General features: G+C 38.4%; 1 protein-coding gene across 1 annotated transcript in view; it reads right to left on the minus strand.

The window, feature by feature from the left end:
• Positions 1-11,939, minus strand: part of LOC138618107 (chromodomain Y-like protein 2) — a 35,931-nt gene that overhangs the window by 3,208 nt on the left and 20,784 nt on the right. Inside the window, exons 3-5 of the mRNA XM_069693617.1 lie at positions 6,725-6,942; positions 325-497; positions 28-238 (exon numbers count right to left, since the gene is read on the minus strand). Of these exons, the coding sequence (XP_069549718.1) occupies positions 28-238; positions 325-497; positions 6,725-6,942 (602 nt within the window). The remainder of the gene's footprint in view (positions 1-27; positions 239-324; positions 498-6,724; positions 6,943-11,939) is intronic.

Below are 11,939 nucleotides of genomic sequence, written 5' to 3' on the forward strand. Positions count from 1 at the left end.
AAAAGCCTTGATTTTGCAGGCACATACCAGAGCGACGCCCAGGATCTGAGGGAAAGTGTAAGAAGAGCATCCAGAGGGGGTGATGTGGAGGGCTGCACATGGAGTTTGGAACCAGGCCCTCTCACTGGCCCACACCACATCACACAGCGGCAGAATGGATGCCCCTAAACCCAGAGCAGGCCCATTTATTGCCACCACAATGGGTTTCTTGAAGTGGATGAATGCCAGCACGAAGTCCCTAAAGGGGTCACGGAACAATCAGTACAAGCTCTGTCAAGACTAATCGCAAGTGACAAAACAGTCAGTGGGAAGACTTCTTCTTACCGTACAGCATCTGCGATGCGGCTGCTTTCTTTTCTGCGGTCAGTGGACAGACGCCCAATCAGGTAAGACGGCTCCAGGCCACTGCAGAAAACCGTCCCCACGGAGCTGAGCAATAATAACTTACTGTCATCAGCAGCTGCATTACCCAAAGCTCGACAAACTTCCTTCATGATCTGAAGAGAAAGAGGAAAAGATGGGGATTACATTCTCAACTCTTCTGACACATGAGGAATAGCTGGGAAGAAAAAAGTTTTGAGCTCTAGGTTTTGAATCCTCAGAGTAAGGCTTGAGATCCACTCACTACATACATTTTTTTTTTTTACTGCAGATACACAGACCAGAGTAAAAGTAGCCAACACTTGGACTGTCTTCTTTCGTACAGTGCTGAAAGCTAATGGTGACTAAAAAGTGTCTTAAAAGACGGCTATTCAACTACTGCAACACACATCAAAATATTTCATAGCCTTTCAGGATTCTTGTTCATGTCACAGAATGTAGATTATTTAGGGAAAAAAAAAAATCTAGTTTAAATTCTTCCTTTGTTTATCTTATAAAAAAACAATAACGTAAGCTTTTAGTCTCTTACATTCTGTACAACTACAACGTGCATGAACAGGCCCGTCAGAGGTTGTCTCCTCAATGGAGATTTAAAGGTGAGAATTTGGTGGTGGCTTTGTTTCTGGCCGTTTATTGTTACTTTCCGTGCAGGGGTAAGATGTAAGTAAGGTGTTTACGTGATAACTTGGTGGGCAGCTTGTTTCCTTGACAAGCTGATTTAACTGTATTGTATGTTGACAGCAGCCACCCCTTCTGCCTACAGTGTGGTAAGAAAAAGGCATGCCAACTTCGAGATGAATTTTTTTTTAATCTTCATTCATTCATAGGAGATACTCGAAGGGGGATATGAAAAAAACAATTAAGCCCTCAGTTAAGTATGCTTGCAGTATGATACCGCAACACATGGGCGCAATATAGCACTCGGTGCAGAGACACATTTATTATCAGCGATGCATCATTCTGCATAAACAGACAAGTGTTTGGCCTTTGTCTCGTGTGATGATGAAGGGAGAGAGCCCACGTTGTCAGACAGACAACCTGATAAGAAGTCCTCTACAAAACCCCAGCCCTCCCACCCACATCCCTGTCTGCAGTCAACACTCTGTTGCTGCATTTTAATCAGATTATCACCCTTGATCCATATTAACCATTCAACCTCAAAGTGAACTTAATTCCGTGTCTCACCAAGCACATAATCTGCCCCCTGCAGTTTTAACTGGATGGGCTATCTGGGCACGCGTGTGTGTACTTGTATTACTCATGTTGTGGGGATGTAGGTCTTTTTGCACAGCCACATTGTCAAACAACAAGTCCTCATAACGTAGATTGTTCAAGCGTTCGGGGCAGGTCAGTAGTGGTATTTATTAGAGTTGAGATAAGTCTCCAGGAAATGACTGAAAGTCAATGCAATGTCCTCTGAAGTGTGTTGTGTGTGACTATAAATGATGTTTAGCAAAGTGTATTAAAATCCTCCTCTTGTACATGAAGCAGAGACAGTCAGATGTTGGTTACACTCTGTGAGACAGAGAGAAAGATGACATGACATTCGTGTGCAATAAGCGGAGATCTTGATGATATTTATAGACAAACAAATATGGTTTCAACAACAAAGAAATTATATGCATCGGCTCCCTGGAAATTAAGCTTTAGGGGTGTGAAGTGAATCAGTCAAACAAACATACTACAGACCAGAAATATCTGGGCAGTTACACAATTTACAAGTCTTAATTCAGGCTGTGTGCTTCAGCACATTCAATCTGAAATAAAACACTTGATACTACATTAAAGTGCCAAGTTCAGCTTTAATTTCAGTGGATTTTTTTTTTAGCAATATTGAAGGTATTGTTTGGGATATGTAGCCCTTTTTTAAAAATTTTTTATCAACATGTGCCCTGAAGTTAGTGGACGCTTGGCTACAACAGCAAATGTTTTTTGGGCAGCTGTGTCTCTTACGTCAGTGGCAAACGACCTGGTAGGTTGGAGCACAAATCTTTGGGATGACCAAAAAAAATAAAATAATTTACACCATAAAGAAAAACGCCTTGTTGATCACACAACAGGTAAAGAATGCTCACCAGGAGGTCGACCCATGCTTTCTTGTCAATCATTGCCGAACCAACCAACTCAAAACAACTTTTCAGAATGAGGAGGTGGAGTATCCTCGGCCGGTCGAGTCTCTCACCTGATTTCATTTCCATTGAGCTGCATTCCACAACAACAACCAAGAGATCAAGAGATCAAGAGAGCATCACCACCAGGGAGGACACGAAACATCTGGGCACTGTGTGTTAAAAGGGCTCCATCTCCCGAACAGTTGTTTTTATATTGCAAACCTACTGTAATTAAAGCCGAGACTTCACTTTGTTGTAGTGTCCGTTATTTTATATCACAGTTAAAGCACAAGACCTAAACAAAATTAATAAATAAAAAAAACAGTGCACAAACACTAATGGTATTGCTGTGAGGTATGGACTGCATGTTTTGTCATAAATTTAATATTCAGTCAGTGTGAGAAACATTGTTTCAGTTAGACCTCTTCCCCGTTTCCAGTTACTACTTTTTTGGCATTTTTTTTAAGCACACCAGTTTTGGACTTATTATTCACAGTTTTAGAGAACACAAGATCATCCTCTATAAAAAAAAAAAAACAACAATTATTCAAGGATCTTTCTTTGTTTACTCGTGTGTTTCAGTTTACACTTTCAGGGTTCTTATCATCAAACTATTGAATAGTAAAAAAGTACAAATGATAAAACAAGGCTGGTTCAAAAACACAATGTAGCAAAGGATAGAAAAGCAACAGTTCACTAGGCCAAACAGGTGACAGAAACAGTACCACTTAATAGCTCGGGGGACTTTCTTATTTAAAGCAAATACTGAGTGTTTGGAAGAAACTGGGATATTTTTCAAGATGTTTTCAGCTACAGCCATTTAGTAAGGACATCCGCAGACTCTCTTGCTCCTTTAGCTTCAAAGACAAGAAAGAGAGACAAGGAGCTATCTGAGCTGTTTGATAAGCACACAGCTTACGGGCTTACTGTAACACATTAAAGTACACACACACACACACACACACACACACACACACACACACACACACACACACACACACACACACACACACAGTTTACGCCACTTCAGTGTCTGTGAAGTACAGGCTGCGGTGCCCACGACGCTGTATCAAAGCCAGAACCGCCCTCTGTGGAGGATCTGAGACACAACCTACAATCTGAGAGGAGGGAAATCCTGTTTGCTTAGAGTTATGAGCCAGAGGTGGGTTGTTGTGATACCTGCTATTATCTGTGGCTAATCCTGTATCATATTAATAGACCTATAAGGAAACTGTCTAAAAAAAACAACTGCATTTTCATTTATCAAAACGATTCAATTCGCAAACGTTTCAAAAGGTGTAGGTGATTGAAAAGAACATTTGTCTTTTTGATGGATCAAAAACTGCTGCTGGTATGCAGTTGGGGGAATTTAAATTGAACAGCTTGTTGCTGATTGAAGTGAGGAAAGGAGCAACCAATCACCGGCTGATACATTCCTGCAGGCAGCAAGTTCAACTAGTGAATCATGAAGCTGCAGAGCAGATAGCCATCCATTAAATGACATCCAGTATCAGCAGATGCATATCTTGATGGATGTTCAATAATCCAGTAGAAAATCCCAGGAAACTGAGTTCATCGGTTCATCTGGACACAAAGTTTTGAGGGAGAAACACTTCATCACTCATCCAAATGACTTTATTAGTCTCAGCTGACTGCAAGTATCCCCAATCTTATAAACAGCACAGTTGCATAACGGCGAAAACCAGCATGGTTGAATAACAATGAAACTGGAAACTGGTTTCATATGGAAATAGTTGCAACCATCAATTACCATGGTCATGTGCACTATTCACAGATGAATGGGGAATAGCTGCTGCCACAACATTGCAAAATGAACTGATGCAACTTTCCTACCCAGATTATTGAGTCTGCATTAAAACATTTTGACTGCCCTAAACTGGTACGCGACATGTAAAATGGAAGACTACATGACCCACCAGAGATTCAGCCTCTGATACAGACAGAGCGGGATTACACCTTAGAGCCTGCAAATTAAATCTGCTCTGGAGGGCTACCAAGCTAACAAGATCCTATAGGAGGAACAGTCTCAGCTGTTGAATGAATGGGTGAAACAAATTCATTTCAACATCGATGCTTTGGAAGTCAAAGAGAGGCACATTCAATGGACTCACATCGTATCTAGTTGAGAGCTCTTTCCAACGCGTGATTGATTTCATGCAGAAGGCTCGTCTAGAGCAACATGGGAAGTTGATAATGAGGCAGTAAAAGAAATTCGCCCTACTTGCTAAACAACAGAGACATCGGCACACAACGGACGTTCCTCATAATGCTTGACAAAAAGACGGATGCCAGGACCACACCGGCGATGTGGACAAGTGAGGGAAGAATCTGATGCTGTATCACAGAGCCGACAGAGCATCCCCACTGACACAGCAGCCAAGGAAGGGGAGAAATTCAACATTAAACAAGCCCTGGAAAAATGTGGTGACATGAACTGCGCATCTGTCGAAGCTGGAAATACCCCCAAACAGTGCACCATCCGATCAAAGAGAGGAGAAGGACACATGAGCATACACCCCTGGTGATTGCATGTGTAGCAGGCGTGTCGGAATAGTTGAGGAACAGTTTCCAAACACCACTTCAAAGTGGTTTTCAAACCCCAAAACACACTGCACCCGAAATTGGTCCAAAGCCCCGATCCCTCAGCTAGGGCTGGGTATCGTTCAAAGGTTTTGTATACCGGTCCCTGTTTCTCAACCTCCATACCGGTTCCAAAATAATCATTTTTTCTATACAAATTTCATAAAGTAAATTTTTAGAAACATAAAATGACACTACACACTGCGGAAGAAATCTTTAGTTTTCATGCAGTTTAGAGGGGGAGAGTGTGATCCAGGTTGTTTTCTCTGTTGTTGACACTACAATTTACTAATGCTCCATAAATGCCCCCAAATGGACAATATTGGCTACAATTGACTAATGTGCCCTAAATGCCTCATATGCTAGCAGTAGATGCTCGCTAGCCGGCTGCACACAGAGAGACCTACAGTTACTGCAGCACAACTCAGACAGGTGTTTGAAAAAAATGTGTTCAAAAAGAGTGAAGTAAGGTGTTCTAATGAAGGACTTTTACAAATATTTCTGAGTTAACCTCTTAAACAGCAAATTGTTACAGTGGCAATAATAACACTACAACACATGTTGGATACACTGTTGAAGAGACTGACATTGATAGTTATTCCATCCCTATGATGGATTATAGAAAATGACAGGATGGACAGTTTGTTTTACTGCTATATGTTGATTTTACGGAGGGAATTTGACTGACATGACACCTTTCTAAATGTGAGTAATTTAATAATTTACCAAGAATTTTATTATGTTAGGTCAAATACTCATGAAGCAAATTCTGTAATTGCAACAGCAAATCAGATTATTTTATTTTAAAAGCTTATTTTGTGTTGGAGAATATGATTCTAAAAGTATAATTTGTTTGGGTTTACAGCATGTTAACATTACCAACAAAACTTAATAGATGTCACTACGCTCTTTTGGAAACACTACAATCACTGGCAGCAAAGGGAGAGTTATTCCTACAGAGCAAGGAGTAGAAATCATTGGAAAGCATCTCTAGGGTCTTCAGTTCTCTAATTACATAATGTTCTCCTCTAAGAACTTGCGGCATAATTTCCTCACTAGTTCAACTGGTATTTTGCTGCAGTAACAACAGATGGCATCACGCTGGATTATATGCACCCCTAATTACTAAATTTGTAGAAGTCTTGTTTGGCAGGAGGCCGTTTTGAGGAAACTGTGTCACTTTTTCAACAGTGCCCAGCGTTACGATTCATGCAGCGAACACTCTCACATGTGGCAGCTGTCAAATAAACCACACTTTTCTGAAGATGTGTCCTGAAAAGCGCCCCTGTAGCAGTTGAGGGGTTAGTGCATAGCTCCAGTGCATCTCTACAACAGTTACTGGGGATACTTCCATTATTTATTTTACCCAAGCAGAGCTCCATGGCAACTAGGATACCAATCACAACTAATGAAATGTACAGTAGGTCTTGATGCATTATTACATACCAGTGAAACACAAAACACAAGGGCCAAACAGACATGAATTGTGTGTTTAAATAGTACAACGTGTGTGTGTGTGTGTGTGTGTGTGTGTGTGTGTGTGTGTGTGTGTGTGTGTGTGTGTGTGTGTGTGTGTGTGTGTGTGTGTGTGTGTGGGGGTGGGGGTGGGGGAGAGTATTCCTGTTCCTAACCTCTGGTGTCAGGGCGTTGTTGTCTGTTGTTTGGCTGGACAGCAGGACATGCGTGAAGCCCTCCTCCTTCCTGACCACGATGTCACGGAATCGACAGTTACTCTCGTTCTGTCGCACGTTGTACCTGAGCCGCTTGTCAAACACGTAGCCTTTCTCCTCGGCCATCTTCCGCTTTACTGAGCTGTGCAGGTGCATCTTTCCGTTGGCCAGAGGGGAGCCTGACACATACGAGGGATGACAGAACAAGTCAATCAATCTTCAAGGACCGAGTAGATACTAGAAGAGTTCTAATAAAAATCACAAGTAAATAACCTGTAATGTTACTTTAAAAAATTTAGTGTGAAAATGTGTCTTGGCTGACATAGTTACGAGTCCATACAGTCTATTGATCAGACTCTATGTCCTAAATCACTTGTAGTTAACATGTCTTCAACAAAAATCTGCTTGAACATCAAAGCTGCAGCCGAAAGAACCATTGAAATATGAATGGATAGTTACAATAAACAGGACCACTGAGCTTCATTTTCAATTCAAACAGTGACATTATCACCTAAAGCAGCGGTTTACATAATGTGCTCTAACTGTGGACTTTTTAAAAGTTGTGTGACTGAGTGGCTGGTTTTTCTTTGGGACATGTTTATGATAAAGTACTGCATTATACAGAGTGTGAACAGATTAGTAGTAATCAGTACAAGTAGCATCTGAAGTGCACCATTGCTCCTTGACAATGAGCTGAGGAAATAAAGTTCTCTTTCTTGTGGCCTGGAGTCTTTTTTTATGTTACTTTATATTTCAAATACGTTTTGTGTTTAGCCTAATAAATGCATATTTTCCTAAAAAGAAAAGTACCTTTTTTTTTTTTTTTTAAATCAGATTTTTTATTTTATTAACTATGACTTTTTCAATATTTTTCCATGTCCTATAGAAAAGAAAGTTGCTTCTCTGTGTTTTATAGAAAACTAAAAATGTTGATTACTGTATGAACAATGAACAGAAAGATATTACTAGATATCTGAATTTGTGATGTGACTGCAGCAAGAAAATTATGCAACTTAAAACATAAAGGGAACATTTGAACTAAAAAAAAAACAGCATTTCTTACACAACTTGTCTCGTGTGATTGGAAGTACCTTCGAATATGTAAATTGACACTCTACACAAACTCTTTTGATTGAATTTTAACTTGATTGCATTAACATTTCAACCTTCAAATGAATTTCGTTGCTGTCATAACTTTAATATTTCACATTATCAACATAATCTTAAGGCCTTTTCACACAAAGGAATCTTGACTTTATGGGAGCAGTATGAAATCTAATGGACCAACATTATTCCATGAAAGGCTTTAATTTGACTGTATTAAAACAAAAGATTTCTGTGAAATCTGAGTACCACAATCTCAGCTGTGGACTTTCATTCAGGTGAATGGATAAAAGAAAAGAGCAATGCGTAGGTCCCTTACCTAAGTACATTTAAGTGATGTTGTGGTACTAAAACAAAACCCACAAATAAGTTATACATGACAACACAAACATTGGGTCTCACGATGGGTCAGTTTGAAACTACATAAAAGCTCTAAAAAACAACCTTGGTGTGTGTTTTTAAGCGTGACTGATTTCTAGATGAATAATGCAGTAAAGAGGTAGACTTAGTAGAAACCAGTCGAAAAAAAACAGGTCTAACAATTTCTAAGGTATAATGAAAAATAAATGCAGGTAGCCTACTTCTTGTATTAAGATACAAAAATAAATTCAAGCTCTCTAAAACTCAGACCCGAGATGATATGATGTCCTTTAAATGCCTGAAGAATGGGAGACTGATATTGTGGTGCCCCTGAGCCAAAAAATGTCCACTGACAGTGCTTAATTCATGTGACAACACTGCTTCAAAATTCAAGTTCACTGCATCAAGTTCAAGTGTTGTTTTTTTTTTTTTTAAATCATCACGCAAACCATGTCCATAGGACTAAACACATGTCTGAATGAGATGCCATTTCTCACAGGAACAGCAATGAAATAAGAATTAGAAAATGAAAACATGATAAAAAATTTACAAAAACATGAAATCATTTAAAGTGCTTTTAAAAAATAAAAAAAAAAAAAAAAAAATGCTGTAAGGGGACCCGAGTTGGATCATTATAAAAGATGAGAGTAAAGATGCATTTCAACCAAACAAACATAATGATGACATTTCCAAAATCCTCAAACGATTTCAGAAATTGTTTTTCATGCTGCGGCAGATTTTTTAGTTGTTCATAAAATCAAAAAAATATATTCCACTGTCAAACCAGATGGAGATGTTCAGCCTGATGAAGGTCAATTAAACAGGCATCTCAAATTCCAAATTCTTGCTTCAGATATAATACGTTCCCAAAAGGTTGACATGAGATTTGACACATTCTTGCTGCTCATATGCAAATAAATATTCACAATTCTCTGCATCGATAGATTTGTTTTTGTTCAAATTACTTAACCTTGTGTGCACATTTTGCTGGCAGTCAACAATCCCAGCTAAACCCCTCCACTGTAGCTGGTTAATGGGTGGAGCTGAAGAGTGCTGAATGAGGTGAGTGGGGCAGTCTTTTGAGGATTAGGAGATTAGTAGATATAGCATAATAACTGCCAGACTGATAGACATTAGGCTGGTTTGGTACTGTTGCCCTAATATTCTCTCATCTAGAGACTCACACATGGTATCAAAATCACTAGTTAAATTATTGTGCTATGTAATAAGTGAAAAACGGACAGATTACTTTTGTGCTAATGTTCTTTTTTCAAATTCACATTCTGGTGTGCAGACCTACAACTGTGGACGGCCAAAAGTATTAGAACTAGAATTTGCTAGTATTTTCTCTATTAAATACAGTAAATAAAGTTTATGAGAAAAGGCCAATAACAGAAAGAGGCACAATGATTTCCTTTTGTCCCATCACACATTCAATAGCAATACATATTCTCACAATACCAATAGTTTATCATCAAAAATAAAACAAGTTTTAATTGTTTTGTTTTTTAAAGAAATAAATCCTATTAAGGAGATAAAATCGCTCAACATGAACTTTGGAAATCTTACATTAAGATTCCTTATGTCACGCTTTTCAAACTGATTTTTTACCACACATCTGTTCTACCTGTGTGCGCTGCAGTTGCTGAAGTCTTCTCTGTGTGCAGCCGGCAAGCTGGTGTACCAAGAGTAGGTGAGCCATGTAGGGAACATCAGCTAACTTTAGAGTATCGCGATAGCTTGCAAGCAAGAGTGCATATGTAAATTGCAACTACAGAAAATAACCTGGGTTACTCTCCCCCTCCAAACTGCATGAAAACTTACGATTTGTACACAAACATTTATGAAGTGAACTGGTGAAAACTGGAATTTATATAATTGGTAACAAAACAAAAAGTGACGTTCAAGAACTGGTATTAAAGTCAAGGTATCGATACAGGTCTACATTTTTTTTTTTAACAATACCGATCCCATGTGTTTGGCAAGGGGGTGACTTAGTCCATGCACTGTGGTCATGCCCAAAGGTGCGGACTATCTGGGTTTGAGTCCATGAATACATAACAGAGGTTGCAGAAGTAGATTGTGAGTTTTGTCCTACTGTATATATACTTGAAATTCTCAACCCATTGACCAATATTAAAATAAAACAACTCACACATTGGATCCAGAAAAGTATTGTGATTGGTAAACAGATAATAATGAGAAAGTGGGGAGCTCTAGAAGGCCCAGGACTGGATCTCAGAACCGAGTAAGGTGACAAGGAACCCATATCTTATAGTCTAATAAATCAGGCACAAATATACACAGCGAGCACAGAGAAACCAATGAACACACCTCCTGAATATCACATTGACTGACTTCCTAAAAGGCCGAGCTCATAAAATAATTGAGTTCTACTTGTACTGATATTTTGTGTGTTACATGTTGTTATGTGTACTTGTAAATATAGTCGCTTTGTCTGTGCACAGTTCTTTGTTGAGACTGGTGATGCAGTTGAATGAAATGCTAAATGGACACTACTTAAACATTCATTTCTTAAGGACTACGAGTGGACATCTAACATTGTTGACATCTTACAAATTTACATAACATGTCATGTTACTGCTGTTAATTTAATTAACATTATTTTACTATACATTTTCTTTTACATTTGTATGTTTTTATCATCTTTCATTGTTGGTGAACAATTACTATTTATTTCATTGTTTTGTTTTTTTGCTTTTCTGTCTGGTGTAATGTTATCACGTTTTCTATGATACAGTTTTGGATTACTAAAATGTTTTAATTTAATAAACTTTAAGTCATTTAAAAAAAACAAAAAAAAAACAGTTTTCCCTTATCAATTTTCAATTCTTTTTAACAATGCTCACCAAGATTTAACCAAATCATTCACTCTATATGAGGAGTAAACTGGTGTAAATATAAAGTTTCTGCTATTTTTCTTTCTTGAGTTATCATGTTCCCAAGAATGTGTCTCCATAGTCACATGACTATATAATGTCCTGCATAATATGTACCATGGTGATAAGACGAGAGCCAATAGTCAGCCAAACAAGCACATAATATACATACCCATAAACACACTTTCTGTACATTCTTGGGCATCTAAACAGAAAAACTCTCTGACACCTACAACAAAGGACAAAACATTCCCATAACAGTCATTATAGACCAAAACAAATTCTTCCACTGACACTGTATGTGCTATTACTCAAATATTGAAAGAATGGGACTCTTATTCTAATCTGGATTTCCTGTTAAACAAGTCAAGATGACGTTTTGAAAACGAGTAATGATTAACTATAGTGGCTCAGGGCCTGGACTGTGACCCAGGGGTGAAATTCAAAGGTGTTATCATCTGTTCCTGCAGTAAAGAACCACAGTGGGAGCTTTTATGAGCTCTTTGGCGCCACGGCAATCCACACATAATATGCTGTATTTATTTTTTTATAAAAAATGTGAACCATCATGTAATAGGAAATACTTATTATGGAAAAATAAAATGTAATGCATTGCTTGTGATAGTCACTGTTTAACAAACAAACCTTGCTTGTAGCACTTCTGTTGGATAGCATGTTATATAACAACACTTTATTTTATTTTTATTATCACCCTTATCTGAATACATAGAGGGCATAAGGTTAAATAAAGTTATGTTCACAGCTGGATTAATAGTTATTTTTACATCGTGAGGATTTTGAATGAGGTTTCA

The sequence above is a fragment of the Brachyistius frenatus genome, unplaced genomic scaffold, assembly GCF_029030835.1.
Source record: "Brachyistius frenatus isolate BFR_SWC_R1_liver_20210118 unplaced genomic scaffold, ASM2903083v1 Contig_15, whole genome shotgun sequence".
In the NCBI taxonomy this organism is placed as follows: Eukaryota; Metazoa; Chordata; class Actinopteri; family Embiotocidae; genus Brachyistius; species Brachyistius frenatus.